The 21,481-nt window shown below is 40.7% G+C and overlaps 1 protein-coding gene across 1 annotated transcript in view; it reads right to left on the bottom strand.

Moving 5' to 3' along the window:
- Window positions 1-21,481, bottom strand: part of ADCY2 (adenylate cyclase 2) — a 362,288-nt gene that overhangs the window by 238,265 nt on the left and 102,542 nt on the right. Inside the window, exon 3 of the mRNA XM_065584203.1 lies at window positions 13,192-13,353. Coding sequence (XP_065440275.1) covers window positions 13,192-13,353 — 162 coding nt within the window. The remainder of the gene's footprint in view (window positions 1-13,191; window positions 13,354-21,481) is intronic.

The following is a 21,481-nucleotide window of genomic DNA, read 5'->3' as shown; positions in this document are numbered from 1 at the left end:
TGTATGTTATATTCCAAACCGTCTGGCTATTATCCAGTCCTAGTCTGCTGGTGATCTCTCACGCAATCATTCCAATAATAGATACATGGAAAAGTCTTCTGTATAAAAAAATGAAGTAACTGTTTTCACGATAAATCAATACCAGAAACCCTGTCTTGTGGTAACACAGATCTGTATGCATGCTCAGTGATCCCATGCTGTGAGAGTAGCACTGCAACTGTTATCAGACTTGCCACTGCTTCTGGATATCTCCCACCCCTAACCTCTCTGAATACACAAGCATTCTCACAGATTAACTTCCTGCTGTTCCATGTAGGATCTGTGGAGAGGTGAGCAGGTGTTCTGCTGAGCCCTCTCGCATATTATAGATTCAAAACTGTTTGAAAATGGATTTTTTCCTACCCCCTGGAAAAAGTGGAGGGTTGAGCTCCCCTTCACCAGGAGAGTCATTCCAGAGGCACCTTTGTGCACAGAGCTGGAGGATCCAGGAGGGGAAGCCAGACTGTAGTACTGCTCTCCTGTTGGGATTCAATGAATCTACGCAAAGATTAAAGCTGGCAGGAACTAGTGCTGCTAGCATGAACCTATCATGAACATTGTAATTTAAAATTTGCATAGAGAACCATACCGCAGGTGTAAAGACATGGACCCAAATATAAAAGTATAAAGGAGACAGCCTTTAAAGTCTTATAGAAACAGCATAATCATCATATTTACTATTTGCTTAGTATCAGCCATGTGTTCACTGCTATATGATACAGAAAAATAAAGACCATCAACTGTGACTGGGATTTTGGCTCCTAAGTGCCTAAATCCCTTTTGAAAATATTTAGGTTCCTGAATTAGTTAGGCATTGCAACGCTGAGTGAGAGGCACTGAGATTCACTGACACATGCACTCCAAAGTGCACACAGAGCACACTGAGGTAGCAGCTGTCAGCAGGAGCAGGGTATACAGCCACTGCCACACCATCCCCATATAGGGTTGCCAGTTTTGATTCAACATATTCCTGGAAGTTTCATCATGTGACAATCTTTAATTAAAGATTAATCTTTAATTCCTGGATAATCCTGGAGAGTTGGCAACCCTAATATAGGCAGGAGGAGGTAATCAGAGATGACATCATCCCAAGAAGTTTGGGGTGTTTTCAGACCCAACCTGAACCCAACACTTGTAGTAGGGCCCCACTGGATTTGGGTCAGGTTGCAAGACTCTAATGGTGACTGCTGATTAGGAGAAGATACCTGCATAACATGTTTAAATTTCACATTAAGTTGTCAAAACAGATCATATAACTGGGCTCTAGACCCCTGAACAGGCTAGATGAGATATATAAACAAACAAATCTCTCAGTGAGTACTATGTGGCTGGGACCCTTGGATCCAGGATGGATAACAATAAGTGATTTCAAAATAAAATTCTCAAACCTGATTTTTTAAACGTAAATTTGGTTATTTTAAGTTAAATATGCTTTTCTTTTAAAAATAAGCTAATTTAAAATTAAATTTGAAATTACGACAACTTACGTTAAAGCCTAAATTTAGTATAATCTATTAAAATCTTTTAAATTATATAAAAATAATCTTCAAGCTGTACATGTTTGCTGCTGAAGCTGTAAAGAAAGTAAAATCAGTGAACCAATGGAAGTTGTCACAGTTCAGGGAAATTGCACCTGTATACACCCCTCCATGGTCCCTCAAGGGTACCCACTCTAGACTCCAAGTTCCTTAGCCATCACCTCTCTTGAGCAGAGACCTGCATCTCTCTCCCTCCTGACCAGGATATTTCCAGGCTGCCCAGTTCCCTGTCTACACTGTGATAATACTTCCTTTGTTTAATAAATCAATTAATTTTAAAAGCAAAATGTATATATATATATATCCAGCACACATTTAAGGTATTTTAATTAATAAAAAACAATTTGAAAATGCTATTTATGTGCATTTTTAATAAAATTGCAATTACCATCCAGACGCACCTTGCCACAATTCATGAGTAAAAAATTGATCATCGACTAAGAAAGAAATGGATCATTCACCATTTTCTAGCATAGCAATAAATATAAAAATAAAGAATCTGAATAAATGTCGACTACACTAAATTGCTTTAAAATGTGTAAAGATATAATCTCATTGGTTTGCAAAAAGAAACACCAAATTATACCAACCAAAGTCTACCTTTTGTTAGCAAAATAACTAAAAAGTACAATTGCAAAACAAGATTAAAACTGATTATTTAAATCAAGGTTTCCAGTTTGTTGATTTAAATCATAATTAAAATCAGTTATTTAAATTATTTTGGTCTCAATCAATCCACCTGCTTGGGTCTGTGATCAACCCTGGTATTTGAAGTCTCTGAGAGGGTAATCACTCCCTGTAGCAAGGTGGTGGAGCTGAACAGTGAGGTTTCATACGTAAGTTAATTGCCAGGTGAACAGAAGAAGTAAACAGGGAAGTTTCAGAGGGAATATATGAGACTATCTTTTTAGGCACAGTTCTATGCTCAGACCATGTTGGCCAGTGATGCAACCATGGTTGTGACCTGCAATGGACATGCCATGATTTCTTTCCAGCCTGAAACCAGAAGGGACTTTCTCTGTATGAAATGCAATTTGCTGCGAAAGAAGCAAAGATTTGTAAATTGGAAAGACAAGTGCAGACACTACAAAGCATCAGAAAGGCTGAGGAGAACTTGGGCAACCAGATTCAGACAATATAACCACCCCAAATTCAAGAAAGAAAGGAACTGGTCAACCAAAGAACCAGAGAAAGTGGAAACCAAAGAAGAAGCTTGGCAGTTCATAACCACCAGAGGCAAGAGGACCAGGTAGCATTCTACATAGCAGAAGCAAACAAGGAGGATAGGCTCTGGTTATCAGAAAGAAGGGGCCCAGGAGGAATTCCACAGAGCTAGATGTATCCAATCATTATGTTTTTGGTATGGAAACTACTGATAATTTCTCTGAAGCTCCAGCTAGTAGAATGAAATGGAAAGGTAGATGGGACCTGTGACTGGCTACTCAGCACAACTCACAAGACAATCAAGCGTGCCCACACAGAGAACTCCAACCAACTCTGGAAGACAGACAATCCTAGTTGGGGATTCTATGCTAAGAAGAATGGAAAGCTGCAAGGGGCACATACACAACAGGACAGTGTACTGTCTTTCTGGAGCCAAGACACAAGATGTGAATATAAATCTGAACAGGTTTCTAAAGTCAAGAGACAAGGATCCACTGGTGATGGTGCATATCAGCACTAATGACACAGCTTTGCATGTTATGTCACAGATTATAGAAAACTTCAGGGTACTCTAAAGGATACTGAGGCAGGAACGTTGACGTGATCTCTGAGGTCCTTCCTGTCCCATGAGCAAAGGAAGACAGAAGGCAGAAGATATTGGATGTGAATGGCTGCCTAGATAAGAGGTACAAAGTAGAGGGTTTTGGTTTTTTGGAACATTAGTTCATCTTCTATGGGGAGAGGTAACTACAGTTTGGATGGACTCCATCTCAGTAAAAAGGGAACCAATCTTCTAGGGGATAGGCTGGCAGACTAGTCAGGAGGGCATGAAACTAACAACAAAAGAGAAGAATGAAAAGAAGGAACGTATCATTACTCAGCACAAAAGTAAGATGTTGAGAACAAAATGAATCAAAGCACCAAGTGACACTATTTACCTGCCTTTACATAAGTGCTAGGGGCCTGTGAAATAAATGAACAATTCCCATTCCTCTTGTTTACGTACATAAATTCAACCTAATTTGTTTCACTGAAACCTGTCGGGAAGATTCATGTGACTGGAATGTTAAAACCAATGGTTATAACCTATTTAGGAAGGATTTAGGGAGCAAAAGAGGGGTTAGAATGGCACTATGTCAAAAATGGCCTTACCTATTGTCTGACAAGTACATGTTTTGAATGCTTAAGAGTCATTGTGCTAATTGATAAAAACAATAGATGGAGAACTACCTGGTGTTTGGTACAGATCACCAAATCACACAAGAGGCAGTACGACCAACTAATTAAGCAGTTATCCAGTAATGAGTAGGATAGAATGATGCATGATCATGGCAGACTTCAAACTGAAGTTATGAATACACAGCAAATGAAGGTGTGATTGCATCATGGATAGTCACACACAGTCTAGCTTTAAAAAGAAGAACAGGAGTACTTGTGGCACCTTAGAGACTAACAAATTTATTAGAGCATAAGCTTTCATGGACTACAGCCCACTTCTTCGGATGCAAGTGGGCTGTAGTCCACGAAAGCTTATGCTCTAATAAATTTGTTAGTCTCTAAGGTGCCACAAGTACTCCTGTTCTTCTTTTTGCGGATACAGACTAACACGGCTGCTACTCTGAAACCAGTCTAGCTTTAGTGCAGGTAACAACAGTAAAGAAAACATGGCAGCACAGATTTAAGCACAGACAAGCAACCCTAGTATATATGCAGGATCTCCGGAGGCTTCTAATGGGGTGGCTAGAATGTACTGGAGCCCGTACTGTCAGATCTTCACAAATATTGTTATATTTTTTCCAGCTAGATTAAACCTGGCACTAGTATGCCTACCCACACTACAATCACACCTTCTATTTGCCAACTAGACATACCCGGAGTGACATATGCTGGAAGTCTCATACTGCCAGTACTAAGACCAGCCTTAGAATTTGTAAATAATTTAGATGACAATTTCCTACTCAAAATGTGTTACATCCAACATGGGGGAATTCTATATTAGACCTGTCTTCCCTGATAAAGAGGAATTGATCACAGAACTAAAAAGTAGAGATTCCTTAGGTGCAAATGATCATGGTTTGATTACACTTGTTACATGCAAACAGAATGAAGTCCAAATCAGTAATACATACACTTGGCATTTTAAAAGAGCTAATTCCACAAAATTGAAAGGAATGATGAGCCAAAACTGCTGGAAGAAAAAACTAAAATAGAATAATGTCAAAAATAATTGGGAACTATTTAAGAATATTTTTACTAGATGCCCAAAAAGCCACAGTTGGGAAAGAAGGCTACACTGGTTAAAAACTAGTCTGGTTTAGAAGGAAAGTGAAAGCAGTTATACAAATTTATATGTATTGAATAAAAAAAGGGACGTTGATTGCAGTCAATATAAGTTAAAAGCTAGAAATTAGAAATGTAGAAAATTGACAAAGAAAACAAAAAGACACAAGGAGAAATCAATGGCCAGAAGAGTCAATGGCAATAAGAATGAATTTTTTGAAGTAAATTAGGTACAAAAGGAATTCTAACAATGGTATTGATCCATTACTAGATGGAAATGGTAGAATTTTCAAAAATAATGCAGAAAAGGCAGAAGTGTTTAATAAATATTTTTGTTCTGCATTAGAGAAAAAGCCAGATAATGTAGCCATAGCATATGATGATCACAGAATCATAGAAATGTTGGGCAGGAAGTGACCTCAAGAGCTGAGCAAATCCAACCGTGGGCCGTGGAAGGACAAAGTAAACTTAGATCCCTCCTGACAGCTGTTTGTTCAACCTGGTCTTAAAAACCTCCAATCATGGGGATTCCACAACCTCCCTTGGAAACCTATTCTAGAACTTCCAAGAGAGAAGGGAGAATCCATGCTCAACTACACTTCCCTTCCAATGCCCAGGCTGTTAACATTAGATGTTCCTGGTCTGAACAAAGGAGTCCCTGCTTCAAAAGATCTGGTATTTTCTGCAGGTCCATGTCATGTCCTTCACTACCTAGAAAGTCCGAAGTACCTTCTGGGCCAGTAGAAATCTGAGAGGAGGACCACAACTCTCCCCTTTCCTCTTTTTTTTTTCCTTATCCTTTCTGTGAATGAAGAAATACTTTCCATTCCCACAGTTATTCAAAAGGATATTAAACGGTACCTTCTAAAGTTTGACATTTGTAAATCAACAGGTCTGGATAACTTGCATCTAAAAGTTTTTTTTAAAAATCAGGCTGAGGAATTCACTGGACCATTAATGTTGATTTTCCAGTAACTCTTGGAACACTGGGAAAGTTGCAGAGGACTGGAAAAAGTCAGTGTTGTGCCAATATTTAAAAAAGGGATGAACCTGGGTAATTATAGAACTGACAATCTGATATCAATCCCAGGCAAAATAATGGAATGGCTGATACTGGACTTGATTAATAAAGAATTAAACGGGAGTAATATTAATCCCAAACAGCATGAGTTTATGCAGAATAGATCCCATCAAACTAACTTGATTTTTTTTATGAAATTACAAGTTTGGTTGATAAAGGTAGTAGTATTGAGGTAATATACTTAGACTTCTATGGGGCATTTGAATTGGTACTGCACTCCATTCTGATTAAAAAACTAGAATGATACAAACAAACATGGCACAAATTAAATGGATTAAAAATTGGCTAACTGATGAATCTCACAATGTAATTGTGAATGGGGACTCATCTTTGATATGCTGTGTTTCTAGTGAGGTTCTTCAGGGATCTGTTCTTGGTTCAACACTATTTAACATTTTTATTAATGACCTTGAAGAAAACATAAAATCATGAGTGAAAGTTTGCAGATAACACAAAAATTAGGGGAGTGCTAAATAATGAAGAGGACAGGTCACCCATACAGAACAATCTGGATTGCTTGGTAAGATAGGTGGAAGCAAACAACATGCATTTTAATATAGGTATATATAAATATCTAGGAAAAAATCTTACAGGCCATACTCACAGGTTGGGGGACTCTATCCTGGGAAGCAGTAATGCTGCAAAAAACTTGGGAATCATGGTGAGTAATCAGCTAAACATGAGCTCCCAGTGCGACACTCTGGCCAAAAGGGCTAATGCAATTCTTGGATGTACAATCAAGAGAATATAGAATAGGAATAGAGAGATTATTTTATCTCTGTATTTGGTACTGGTATGACTGGTACTGGAATACCATGTCCAGTTCTGGTGTCCACAGTTCAAGAAGGATGTTGAAAATTGGAGAGGGTTCATAGAAGAACTCCAAAAATAATTAAAGGATAGTTATAATGAAGGGCTTAAGAAGCTCAATTTATTAAGCTCATCGAAGAGAAGGTTAAGAAGTGACTTAATGACAGTCTATAAGTACCTAAATAGGGAACAAATATTTGATAGTGGGCTCTTCAATCTAGCTGACAAAGGTATAACAAGATCCAATGGCTGATGCTGAAGCTAGACAAAAATCAGACAAGAAATAAGACCAAGATTTTTAACAGTGAGGTTAGTTAACCATTGGAATAATTTACCAAGGGTTGTGGTGATTCTCTCACTGGAAATTATTAAAATCAAGACTGGATGTTTTTTTCTAAAAGATATGACTTAGTTCAAACAGAAATTAATTAACAGAAGTGCTATGGCCTGTGTTATGCAAGACATCAGACTACATAATCAGAATGGTTCCTTCTAACGTTTTAATCTATGAATCTATTACATTTTCACCCACACTGTGGTTACGTTTTTTCAATAAAGATGTGATTAACATTTATTTCGGGGTTGGAGTGTTCCCATAGGTGCAGAAACAAAGAAAAAGCCCACTCCTTTTTCCCCAGTAGGAATGAGAAAAGATATCTAGTAGTAGCCAATTAAAATATACCTGATGCCATTTTGTTTCCCTAGTGTTTTTTTTTCCTGTTTAACTAACTAAAAAAAGATGGAGACAGGACTGAAGGAGTGAAACAAGCATTTTATTACAGATATGTTGTTAGTGATCATCGCTGTTAAGGTTAAACCTGGAATATTTTAAATCTTTTGGATACATGTTTTATTCTCAACCCATGTTGGGTAAAGTTTGTTTTGAAGACTAATCAAAGCTACAGTAAAGACACTAATGTACAACCTAGTCCAAAAATTATTATGTATTTCTGAACTTGGATTTCTTTCTGCTGGTGGGCCGGGGATCAGGGTAACTTGCAAAATGGTGTATAACACAATTTTGAATGTCATTAGGAGATATAATGCTCCTGAAAGAGAGACCCTTGGAAGTGACACATCAGACAACACCCATTAACTGACATATACATCATTTCTGTAACTAAATTCATCACTGAGAACTGATTTAATTCAAAATGGCAATCCAGGCATTTGTGACCACTCTAGTATTTGAGGTCTGCATGCAGGAAAATTGGCTATCTTGCTACCATCCCATTTCTAATTATTTTGTAAGATAAGTAAACAGTACAAATGGATAAAATGTGCAATTACATAAATTAGAGCATATTATTATGTCTTTGAAGCTGGGGTCTTCTACAAAATAATCTGTTGTTTTGTTGTCAGACAAAATAAATACAATTAAAGGCTGGCAGCATAAGCTACTTTCTTTTTTATGGAGCCAATCTATATTGGCCAAACGGAAGCCAAAAGATGTATTTGTTTATTTATTTTAAATCAGAGCCAAATTTAGCTCTATAACTACAATTTGTCCAATTCAGCCCCAAAAGAGCTCAAGGTCTAGAGATTCAGTCTGCTGGCAGCTTGCTTCTCTCTAGATTTTAACTACTAATCTTTATGAAACAACTTCATTCCAAACCCCTATCTAATCCTCACTGACAACCACTCTTTGTTTAAGGAAAGTTTTTATAGCATTTTCCTATTACGTAATAGAGAAGAGCTATTCTAGGTCATTTATAGACCTGTGCAATATACCAAAACACCTAAAGATAAGTAAATAAGTGTTAATAAGTATTAAACAATGATTTCCAATGTATCCTCCACACCCTGAATGGCATGTTATATGGATTGAATATCATACATTAACAGCAGCAAATCAGAAAATATACCTATTGTCATGTATAGAGATGTAAGAGGGCAATATAGTATTCATAGAATCATAGAATCATAGAATATCCGAGTTGGAAGGGACCTCAAGAGGTCATCTAGTCCAACCCCCTGCTCAAAGCAGGACCAATTCCCAACTAAATCATCCCAGCCAGGGCTTTGTCAAGCCGGGCCTTAAAAACCTCCAAGGAAGGAGACTCCACCACCTCCCTAGGTAACGCATTCCAGTGTTTCACCACCCTCCTAGTGAAATAGTTTTTCCTAATATCCAACCTGGACCTCCCCCACTGCAACTTGAGACCATTGCTCCTTGTTCTGTCATCTGCCACCACTGAGAACAGCCGAGCTCCATCCTCTTTGGAACCCCCCTTCAGGTAGTTGAAGGCTGCTATCAAATCCCCCCTCATTCTTCTCTTCTGGAGACTAAACAATCCCAGTTCCCTCAGCCTCTCCTCATAAGTCATGTGCTCCAGACCCCTAATCATTTTTGTTGCCCTCCGTTGGACTCTTTCCAATTTTTCCACATCCTTCTTGTAGTGTGGGGCCCAAAACTGGACACAGTATTCCAGATGAGGCCTCACCAATGTCGAATAAAGGGGAACGATCACGTTTCTCGATCTGCTGGCAATGCCCCTACTTATACAGCCCAAAATGCCGTTAGCCTTCTTGGCAACAAGAGCACACTGTTGACTCATATCCAGCTTCTCGTCCACTGTGACCCCTAGGTCCTTTTCTGCAGAACTGCTACCTAGCCATTCGGTCCCTAGTCTATAGCAGTGCATGGGATTCTTCCGTCCTAAGTGCAGGACTCTGCACTTGTCCTTGTTGAACCTCATCAGGTTTTTTTTGGCCCAATCCTCTAATTTGTCTAGGTCCCTCTGTATCCGATCCCTACCCTCTAGTGTATCTACCACGCCTCCTAGTTTAGTGTCATCTGCAAACTTGCTGAGAGTGCAGTCCACACCATCCTCCAGATCATTAATAAAGATATTAAACAAAACCGGCCCCAGGACCGACCCTTGGGGCACTCCGCTTGAAACCGGCTGCCAACTAGACATGGAGCCATTGGTCACTACCCGTTGAGCCCGACGATCTAGCCAGCTTTCTATCCATCTTACAGTCCATTCATCCAGCCCATACTTCTTTAACTTGGCGGCAAGAATACTGTGGGAGACGGTATCAAAAGCTTTGCTAAAGTCAAGGAATAACATGTCCACTGCTTTCCCCTCATCCACAGAGCCAGTTATCTCATCATAGAAGGCAATTAGGTTAGTCAGGCACGACTTCCCCTTCGTGAATCCATGCTGACTGTTCCTGATCACTTTCCTCTCCTCTAAATGTTTCATAATTGATTCCTTGAGGACCTGCTCCATGATTTTTCCAGGGACTGAGGTGAGGCTGACTGGCCTGTAGTTCCCTATAAGGGGACCCTATATTCTTTCAACAATATGCAATGGTAAATTTTTACTTCATTGTGCTTCAATGTATTCATGTACTGAAGTGCACTGCTGAGAGTCTGAGAACAAAATTAAGTTATGAAATCCAGTTTGAGGTATATAATTGGCATACACTTTATTTCTTTCTCCCACATAATTGGAGAGTCAAATCCAGCTTTTCTTCACCTATGGATATGGACTGATCTTCGCTTACAAAAAAAACAAAACAAGACAAACACCCACCTGGAAGCACCCAGTTACAAACAACAGAAATCTAAAACATTTGGAGATCACACCGCACTACTACAAAGGTACACAGTTCGGCCTATTGCAAAAAAAAAAAGTGAAATACTGTCCTGAAAATTCAGTTTCTATACAAATTCGTTGGCTGCACAAAGTCTTTCTTCCAGTCTCTCCACACCAAACAGGAAGATATAGATGACAGAAGAGATTATTGTTTCTGTGGAACAAGTAATTTCCTTGTATAGATTGTAGAAACACTTCTTTACCTAACAAATAATATACTCTCAAAATATAAGCTTTTGGGGGAAATGACTGTAACAAGAGTTAGAGTGTGAGGTTGTGCCATCTCCTGAGCCATGAAAAGGCAAATAGTGTAGGACAACATAACTGGTACTTTGCCAGCTAGAAGTAGGCACTAGCCATTTGCAAAATGGCCACATCAGGGATGCAGCCATTTGATTGTGCCAAATTTTGAAGAGTTAGAAAGGCATGCTAGCAAAAAAACAACAACAAATAATCTTGTAACTGCCATTACAATCACACATGGATACTGTATGCAGAATCCATTTTCCTTTTAGTCATAGAATCATAGGACTGGAAGGGACCTCGAGAGGTCATCTAGTCCAGTCTCCTGCAGGACTAAGTATTATCTAGACCATCCCTGAGAGGTGTTTGTCTAACCTGCTCTTAAAAATCTCCAATGATGGAGATTCCAAAACCTCCATAGGCAATTTATTCCAGTGCTTAACCACCCTGACAGTTAGGAAGTTTTTCCTAATGTCCAACCTAAACCTTCTTTGCTGCAATTTAAGCCCATTGCTTCTTATCCTATCCTCAGTGGTTAAGGAGAATATTTTTTCTCCCTCCTCCTTGTAACAACCTTTTATGCACTTGAAAACTATTATGTCCCCTCTCAGTTGTCTCTTTTCCAGACTAAACAAACCCATTTTTTTCAATCTTCCCTCATAGGTCATGTTTTCTAGACCTTTAATCATTTGTGTTGCTCTTCTCTGAACTTTCTCCAATTTGTCCACATCTTTCCTGAAATGTGGCACCCAGAACTGGACACAATACTCCAGTTAAGACCTAATCAGCGCAGAGTAGAGCAGAAGAATTACTTCTTGTGTCCAGTTTAAAACACTCCTGCTAATACATCCCAGAATGATGTTCACTTTTTTTGCAACAGTGTTACATTGTTGACCCATATTTAGCTTGTTGTCCACTATAACTCGCAGATCTCTTTCCGCAGTACTCCTTCCTAGGCAGTCATTTCCCCTTTTTGTATGTGTGCAACTGATTGTTCCTTCCTAAGTGGAGTACTTTGTATTTGTCTTTATTGAATTTCATCCTATTTACTTCAGACCATTCTCCAGTTTGTCCAGATCATTTTGAATTATAATCATATCTAAATCACTGATGACGATATTGAACAGAACCAGACCCAGAACTGATCCCTGTGGGACCATACTCATTATGCCCTTCCAGTATGATTCTGAACCACTGATAACTACTCTCTGGGAGTGGTTTTCCAACCAGTTATGCACCAGATACACAGATATTACTCAGATACAATCACACACACATAAGTGGTAGCTACTACACTTACCAATAATGATTTTTTTAAATGTATTTGAATGTTTCATATAATATTCTGGCCTTGCAGAAGGCCCAGAACAATTGCACCTTCTTTGTGTTCCCCCAACCCAAGGACCAAAAATCACTACAAATGGGCAGGAAGAAAGTAAGGCCATATTCCTCATCCAAGTGAAACTCCTACAAAGAAATAAACCTCAGATAATCTTTTCCTCGTGCCCCATTTAATATTCTTGATAACACAACCCTGTATTCAAAACTGGAAGTAAACCTAAAATCTACTTTCCTAAAGTAGGAGTTTCAAGATATTTAAGTCGACTTTATTGACATTCACCTATGATTTGAACATGTTATACACAAACTATACTTAGATTCTCTAAATTTTTCTAATGAAAGTTCCAAAACGTGAGTGGAAATGGCTTCATTCTTCACCACTTTATAATGCATTGATTGGTTGTTATTCTTACTGTCATTCTGTTAATTTTCTTGCCTGTTTCATGTATACATTTACAAAAATATAAGCAAATTATTTTTTAAGCAATGCAGTTTCAATGCAAAAAAATATGATAATTTGTTCCTAAACAAGCCCATCTATTTCTGTAGGGTTATACTAACACTGATAACATGAAAATTGTCTTCCAAATGAAATGTAAATTTTCTCCTCAAAATTTGTTTTAAAATCAAAGCTGAGATTCATACATTATTACAAATAATGTAAATAAATTCTGATCATTTGAATTTTTTTTAAAATCTGTGAATTTAATTGTACACAATGTCTCATACAAAAATAACAGAGCTGAGTTACCAATTAGAAATAGTCTTTACTTGGAAAAATGGTATTGTAATTCAGCAGTCAGGATAATGGATATGCCCCATAGAAAGGTTATGCTAACCTTAGTTTCTGTGTTGATAATTACTAAGCAGCTGTTGCTTCTACTGGTGGAGTGCATGTTCAGCTATCCATTAACATTACTGACATTTAATCTTAATATAAGAAAGTGTGAAGCTGTGAATTAGGTTGAGAAGCAATACAAAAATGCAAGAGAAATGAATTCATGTTCCCAAGCATAGATCACAGTATCTGCTGCCATGTTTACCTGGCAATTCAGTGCGTAATTAATGATTAATTCTATTAATCACCTACCTGCCAAACCAAGTGTTCCTTTATGATGGCTGTAGTTGATAGACAGATGCTCAGCACAATGGTGTGGGATGAAGAGGTCAAGACGCTGGCAATTATAGCATCTCTCATGTTGAAGGGCAGCATGGTATATACCACAAATATAATGAACAAGAAAAATGATACCTGTGCAGAAGAGTAGGAAAAAAAGAAACCTGTCAAATTCATTTTGGAATAAAGAAAAGTTACCACTCAACATTAAACCAGCTAAAACTACAAGCAAATGTTCTTTATAATTCAACTTGCGTTAACATATAGAGGAAATTTAAAATGTTCCTGAAGATGCCCTAGACAAAAGTACTGAATTATATTTGGTTTAAAAATCACAGTTTCAGAAGTTGCATGGTTTCCCATATTTGCTTTACAAAAACATTCAGATTTGTCATTATAAAACAAAATAATAGTTTCATAGTATCATGCCCACAACTGAAGGGGGATTTTGTTGGAAAGAGAAGCTACTTACCTTACAGCAAGTTGAGTTTTTTAAGATGTGTGGTTCCTATCTGTATTCCACTATGGGTACACATACACTCCATGCGCCTCACATTGGAAGATTCTTGCTTGCAGTGTCTGTTGGTCTGCATCTCCTCCCCTCTCCTCCTCATGCTCTGAACGAAAGGTATAAAAGGCAGCATGAAACAACCACCTTTCCAGTTCCTTCTCTACCATAAATTAGAAGGAGGGAAGGTAGTGGAATACAGATTAGGACCACACATGTTGAAGAAATTCAGTTACTTTAAGGTAAGTAATTTCTCTTTCTTCTTTGAGTGCTGGTCCTTATGTGTATTCTATTTCACTGTGGGCGACTGACATGCTGGCAATGAGAATGGTGTGAGGATCAAGGCAGCAAAGATGATAGGAGGCCTGACACACCAAAGAATGTGTTAGTTATGGAGGCTTGCACTATGGCGTAATGTGTCATGAAGGTACAAATGGAATTCTATGTTGCTGCTTTATTTCTTGGGGCGAGGCTACTAAAGCTGCTCGCACTCTAGTAAAGTGGGCTCTTGCTCCATGTGGGACAGGAAGATGCACCGACTGACACAGAAGGATACAGCCTGAAAAGCTCTTGAAGACTTTCTGAGAGGAGATCCATTGACCTCTCATTCACGCCACTAAGGAAACAAATAGTCTAGGTAACTTGCTGATTGATTTTGTTCTTTGCACTAATATTTGTCACACAAACAGGGAATGGAGTATTTTATCTTCAGTGCTGGCATGAGGCTTTGGAAAAATATAGGTAACTGTATTGTCTGATTTATGTGAAAGTCTGAGATTACTTTAGCAGTGAATTTTGGGTGTAATCTCAATGAGACTTCATCCTTATGGAATACTGTATACGGTGGATCGGCTACAAGGATTCCAAGTTCCCCCACCCTTCTAGCAGAAATGATGGCCACTCAGAAGGCAAGCTTTATCAATAAGTGAGACATTGAGCACCCAGCTAATAGTTCAAACAGTGGTTTAGTTAAGGCTGAGAGTACCCAGTTAAAAGCCCAGGTTGCAGTCAGTATGGTTATTGGAGTAAAGATTCTAACCAAACCTTCAAGAAAATGTACTGTCACAGGGTGGGTGAAAATGGAATGCTCATCAACTGAAGGGTGTCAGGTGCTGATCACCGCCAAGTGAACTCACAGTGAGCAATGAGCTAAGGGAAAGGCCCACAGGAGAAAATCCAGTGCCTGATTCCTCTGGGGACATGTGCGATGCTGGGCCCAAATAAAGAATATCTTCCATTTGGCTAAGTAGCATTTCCTGCTGGATTCTTTCCTATATTGTTGAGAATGGCTTGAATGGCTTCTGAAAATGTCTATCACATGTCTGACACCAATCCAACACCATGCCATGAGATGCAGAGAGTCCAGATCAGGATGTCTGATCTTGCCTTTGTCCGGGGTCAAAAGATCCAGGAAGGATTGGATGCTGCTAGGTGGACAGGTTGACATGTGAAGAAGGCTGGGAAATCACAACTGCCAGGGCCATCAGGGAGTGAACACAATGATTGTCATTCCATTCAGTGGTGCTGGAACACTTTATAGTGGGGGTGCTGAAAGTCAGATAATGAAACTGTAAACCATGTGTGTTCAAAAGCAATGTGAAAAAGCACAATTCCTTCTCACACCACACGGGTGCAGCACAGCTCCCGGATTCTCAAGAATCACAAAATAATTCTAGCTTTGTTCTGTCAGCACCAGCAAACTTTTCACAGTAAAACCTGGGGGTGTTGCAGCACCCCCAGCAACTGTGCCTATGACTCCAGCCTGTTGGATCTTTTGGGAAACTCGGGGTAAGAGTGGAATGGGGGAAATTGTATCTTAAATGACCTTCCCATGAGTCTAAATGGGCACCAGGAGTCCTGACCCTAAGCCCCTCTGGAGAAGTAAATTTTGTATTTCATGAGATGTGAAGAGGTCCCAATATGGGGTTCCCCAGTAAGTGACTATATTGTTTACCATGGAATCATGCAGCTTCCATTCATGGTTGGTCAAGAAATGTCGGTTGAGGCTATCTGCTAGTGAATTGTGCATGCCTGGGAGGTGTACTGCTGATAGGATAACCTGGTGCCAAATGCACCAATTCCACAGATTGACCACGGACTATAGCCGTTGCCGTTGATCTTGATGCTGTATCTGCTGCATCAACTGCAGCCTGTAGTGACGAGCTATCCATCAACTTGCCTTCACTGATAAGGGCCTGAAATTATGCCCTATCCTCCTGAGGATGTTTATCCTTAAATTCTGAAAACTTCACGTAATTCATGAAATTGTACTTTGATAGCACGATTTGGTAGTTGGATATTCTGAACTGGAGGCTGACTGACATCAAAACCTTCCTTCCCAGAAGGTCCAAACATTTGGCCTCCTCATCTGCAGGAGTAGATCTTGGGTGCTGTTGCCTAATCCTCTCTTTGGCCACTTGGGCCACCAATGAGTTCATGGCAGGATGGGTAAACAAAAACTGCACCCTTGGATGGAATGAAGTCCCTCTTTTCCACCCTTTTAGAAGTATGCATCTGTTGCTGGAGTATGCCATACAGTTCTGAGCAGTTCTAGAATGGCCTCTTTTATGAGGAGTGCTACTCCTATATGTCCTGAGATTTTTAAAATATCCAAGAGCTTGTGATGAGAGTCCTGAACTTCTATATGGATTTGGGAGTCTGCCACTCCTTGACAACTCTTGGAACTGCCTATGGTCATCTAGGGAGAGGATGAGGCAGGACTAACTGCCTCATCCAGGGATGAGGATGATATTCATGACAGTACCACTGGATCAGCCTCCTCTTCCTCCTCTTCAATGAATTCTGGATGGAGATCTGGTTGGTCTAATAGGCTAGAATCCTAGAATTGTAGGACTGGAAGGGTGGAAGGGACCTCACAAGGTCTTCTAATCCAGTCACATGCACTCAAGGCAGGACTAAGTGTTACCTAGACCATCCCTGACAGGAGTTTGTCTAACCTACTCTTAAAAATCTCCAATGATGGAGATCCCACAATCTCCCTAGGTAATTTATTCCAGTCCTTTACTACCCTGACAGTTAGGAAGTTTTTCCTAATGTCCAACCTAAACCTCCCTTGTTGCAATTTAAGCCCATTGCTTCATGTCCTGTCCTCAGAGGTTAACGAGAACAATTTTTCACCCTTCTCCTTGTAACAACCTTTTATGTACTTGTAAACTGTTATCATATCCCCTCTCAGTCTTCTCTTCTCCAGACTAAACAAACCCAATTTCTTCAATTTTCCTCATAGGTGGCGGTATCTTAATGTTTAACTATTTTTGTTGCTCTTCTCTGGACTTCCTCCAATTTGTCTACATCCTTCCTGAACTGTGGCACCCGGACCTGGACACAATACTCCAGCTGATGTATAATCAGTGTGGAATAGAGCAGAAGAATTACTTCTCGTGTCTTGCTTACAACATGCCTGCTAATACATTCCAGAATGATGTTTGGGTTTTTCTGCAACAGTGTTACACAGTTGACATATTTAGTTTGTGATCCACTATGACCCCCAGATCCCTTTCTGCAGTACTCCTTCCTAGACAGTTATTTCCTCTTTTGTATGTGCGCAATTGATTGTTCCTTCCTACATGGAATACTTTGCATTTGTCCTTATTGTATTTCATCTTAGAGGGGTGATGAGTCTCCAGGTAGGATTGTATATTCAATCACCATGGTCCCCAATAAGAGCAGTTTGAGGGTCAAAGGCAGGCTGTAGAGGTCCAGCATTGGGTACTAGTGGTCCTCTGGAAGGTAAGGTGGAGCCCAAAAGATTCTCGATCCTCTGTCTGGGCTGCCCTCTGTACATGGAGGAGCTGTTGGACTATCGGATCTATGTCTATGGGTGGTGTCACTGGTACCACTGAAGTTGGCATATTGCAACTACTAGATGGACTGGGAGATGGACTTCTCCCTTTCATAGTCTCTGTGGACCATTTTTGTTAGAACCTCTCTCATAAGGACAGGTTATTATAGAAAGGGAGATTGTGAATCCAACGGCATGAAAATATCCTCTGGAATGGTACAACTCTCTTCCAGTCTTGGGAGATGTAGACTCTTTTCTTCATATACCATCAGAGCCGGTGAGGGGATGCTTTCAGAGACTGGTGCTTCTTTATGAAACCGTGGTGGTATTGACGGTGTTTGGGCTCTCTATGTCTATCTATTGATCTATACTGATAGTTCTCTTGGTTCCTGGTGTTGAGTGCTGGCTACTGATGGAGTTGGTCTCACTCCAGATGTCAGGGCCAGTACTAGGTACTTCTGGTCTTATGAGCCTGTTGGTTGGACCCATGAGTCTTAGGGACACCTACATCTCTGGAACCAGAACATGAGGGATCACCCATTTTGGACAGAGACGGGGAAGAAGCCATCCTTTTGGAGGTGGAGTTAGGTGGGAATTTATCCCAAGGTTTCTGAGAGCATTTTCTAGTTTCCTGCTGAGCCTGAGGAGTAGAGTCCTTGGCTCTCCTTTTGCCCACCTGAGTCAGACATTGCACTGCTAGGAGTTGCACTTCTCGATGCTTCTGCCCAATGGTCATGGTGATCTGCCTGGACAGGATCAGAATAGGGCCTCATTGCATACTTTGTAAGATATTTCCTACATCTGAATTGCTGCTTGCCAGGGTCGTACAGGAAAGGAGCAGCACATGCACCACCTTAGCGGAGAGAAAGCTTTTCAAAGGAAGTAAAGGCACAGCTGGAGGTCACTGCTGACCAGAAAGGAGAAGAGGCAGAAGATACAGTTCTTAAGGCCCAGAATCCAGGGCATAATCTGAGCCCTGTACTGGGAATGGGGGTTTGCTCCAGTGGGAAGGGATGTCCCCAAATTCTAATAAGGAATTCTAGACCGACTAAGACTAAATCTAACTAAAAAAGTCTTATTTACAATATTTAAGGTTTAAAGTCAGAGGATCAAGTCCGTGGACATTGATGGGTCTGTCACAGACCATGTCATGGTAAAAAGGATTGGAGACATGGTCAATCTACCCTGCCCCATGTACTTTCCTTCAGAACACATGAAGAAGAAGGGTGCAGACCAACAGACACTGATAGCAAGAATCTTCTAATCTCAGGCACACAAAGCACATGCATGCCGACAGTGGAATACACATAAGGACCAGCACTCAAAGAAGAACTGACATCAGGGCTGGTGATATTTTTAGAAAGCATCTATCTAGTTATAGCTACACACACACACACACACACACACACACATACAGTAGCTGTACTAATAAGCAGAAGGCATTGTTAAAGAAAAAAATATGCACATTTCAATTTCTGATAGAATTAACATTATACAAATCTTGGTAAACTGAAAAATATCCCAACAGAAATGAATATATGAGGACAGATTTGGCCCAGAAGTCTTTCCATATATAATTAGTCAAAACTCTGACTTTGTGTATGCAGGGATAATGCCTATAAAGTCAATGAAATTGCCTATAAAGCTTATTTGGAGTCCCTGCAATGGTTGCCTCTCAGTCCATAGTACATAGAGCAGCTTACCAAATGTCTAAAACAGTTGTTCTCAAACTTTTGTAGTGGTGACCCCTTTCACATAGCAAGCCTCTGTGTGCAACCCCCCTTTTAAATTAAAAACACTTCTTTACATATTTAACACCATTATAAATGCTGGAGGCAAAGTGGGGTTTGGGATGGAGGCTGACGGCTCGTGACCCTCCATGTAATAACCTTGTGACCCCCTGAGGAGTCCTGCCCCCCAGTTTGAGATCCCCTGGTCTAAAAGGATTTAGGTGCAACACAATATTCGCAGTGACATCCTGCTGTGGGGTCAGTCAACACTGTATACTACATGCTCACTATACTACTAATATGGATTCCTCCAGATCATGATTGTGGAGAAAGGTGCTCCACTGATGACTATGTTATAATCTTTTTGCAAATAGAGGATTTCAATTATTAGAGATGTCTATCCAGCAGCTTTTTTGAACATTAGGGGCCTGATCCTGCTGCCAATGAGGTCAATGGCAAAACTTCAATTAATTTTAGAGATTTATAATAATTATACATACACATTCATATGTGTACATGGATGTGTGTGTGTGTGCGCGCGCACACACACACTTCTGACCTATTGCTGAGCTGAAGAGGAAAGAAAGGAGGTATATCATGCAAGTGGCAATGGCTGGAAACATTATGCCCATAGAGGTCAGGAACAGATGTCTCCAGGAGCATTGAGAATTTTTTCCGACACATTTATAAACTACGTAGCATGATCTCCCACCTAGCATAGTCTTCCAGCTACAGCTACTTCTGTGTATGGGAAGCAGGGTGATGGCCACACTCCCATGCCACCAAGATATAACCTTGTGTTCCACTGACCATTCTTGTCAGCACTCACAACTAGAGTTGCCAACCTTATAGTCGCACAAAATCAAACACCCTAGCTCCGCCCCTTCCGAAAGGCACTGGAGCCGCCAGGGTCACTTTTCGACTGAGGGTTCCGGTCAAAAACTGGAAACCTGATCACCCTACACAACAATTCCTGACTCTCAGTGAATGTCTTTCTGCAGAAGCACTAGTGGTGGAGGAGAGCATTTGGGCTCCTTGATTCTTCTCTCCCCCAGAACAACCATAGTTTGGCTGACACTATACATTGCATAACATTATTCTTTTGGGGTTAGGTACACTGTGACGGAAGTAATCTAGTGGAAATAAAACTGATATTCTTTTTTAAACAAAAATTGACAAAAGACAACAGCTCTCCACATTCTGCTCTTCCCTCCTCCTTCCTCCCATTAGTTCCCTTTTGTGTTCTCAAATTTGCATTGCATTTACTCATTCCTGCCTATACAATCAGCCTTGGATACAAGAAGTGGGTCTCAAGAGCAGCAGCAGAACCATAAATATTACATTTAAATGCTGTCATCACAGACAGTCATTAGAATATATTTGACTTCCCTGTTCCACTCAAGAAGTCAGATCTATGCATTTCTTTTTCAAGTTACAAACCACACATAATGCACTAGAAATGTACAGTAGCAGTGCTTGACTTGAAATGCATTAAATGCAAGGCAAAGAACACTTGAAAATATTTGTTTGTGCAGCTGACTAGTTCATTCAGACGATTTCCATTTTCAATGGTTTCTCCTAGTGATGATTTTTTTTTGTTAAGATAGGGTTACCATTCGTCCGGATTCCCCCGGACATGTCCGGCTTTTAGAGTTAAAAATAGCGTCCGGGGGGAATTTGTAAATGTCCAGACTCCCCTCCCCACCCACGCAGAGCGCGCGCGGCTAACAGGGCAGCCAGCCGGATGGTGCCATTTACAAGGGGCTCCGACAGCCAGAGAGAGCCCCTCCTCCACTTCCCCCTCCTCTCCCCTGCAGCTGAGAGCATTCCCTCCCTCCCTCCCTGCATTCGCAGATCACCAGCCGGCCATTCGCACCAGCAGTCTGGAGCTCCTCCCCCTGCTCCTCCTCCCCGGCACGCTGGTCTGAGCGGCAGGGTAAGGGGGCCAGGGGGTCGGAGAAGGGGCAGGGAGGTTCTGGAGCGGGCAGTCAAGAGACAGGGAGCAGGGGGGGTCGGCAGTTCGGGGGGGGCTTTCTGGGGGGGTGTGGATAAGGTTTTGGGCAGTCAGGGTACAGGTAGGGGGTAGGGTCCGGGGGGGCAGTTAGGGTGGGGGGGTCTCAGGACGGGGCAGTTAGGGGACAAGAAACAGGGAGGCTTAGGTAGGGCGTGGGGTTCTGGAGGGCAGTTAGGAGCAGGGGTCCCAGGAGGGGGCAGTCAGGGGAC

Source organism: Chrysemys picta, chromosome 2, assembly GCF_011386835.1.
Source record: "Chrysemys picta bellii isolate R12L10 chromosome 2, ASM1138683v2, whole genome shotgun sequence".
NCBI lineage: Eukaryota > Metazoa > Chordata > Testudines > Emydidae > Chrysemys > Chrysemys picta.
This window is presented reverse-complemented; position numbering and strand designations above follow the sequence as displayed.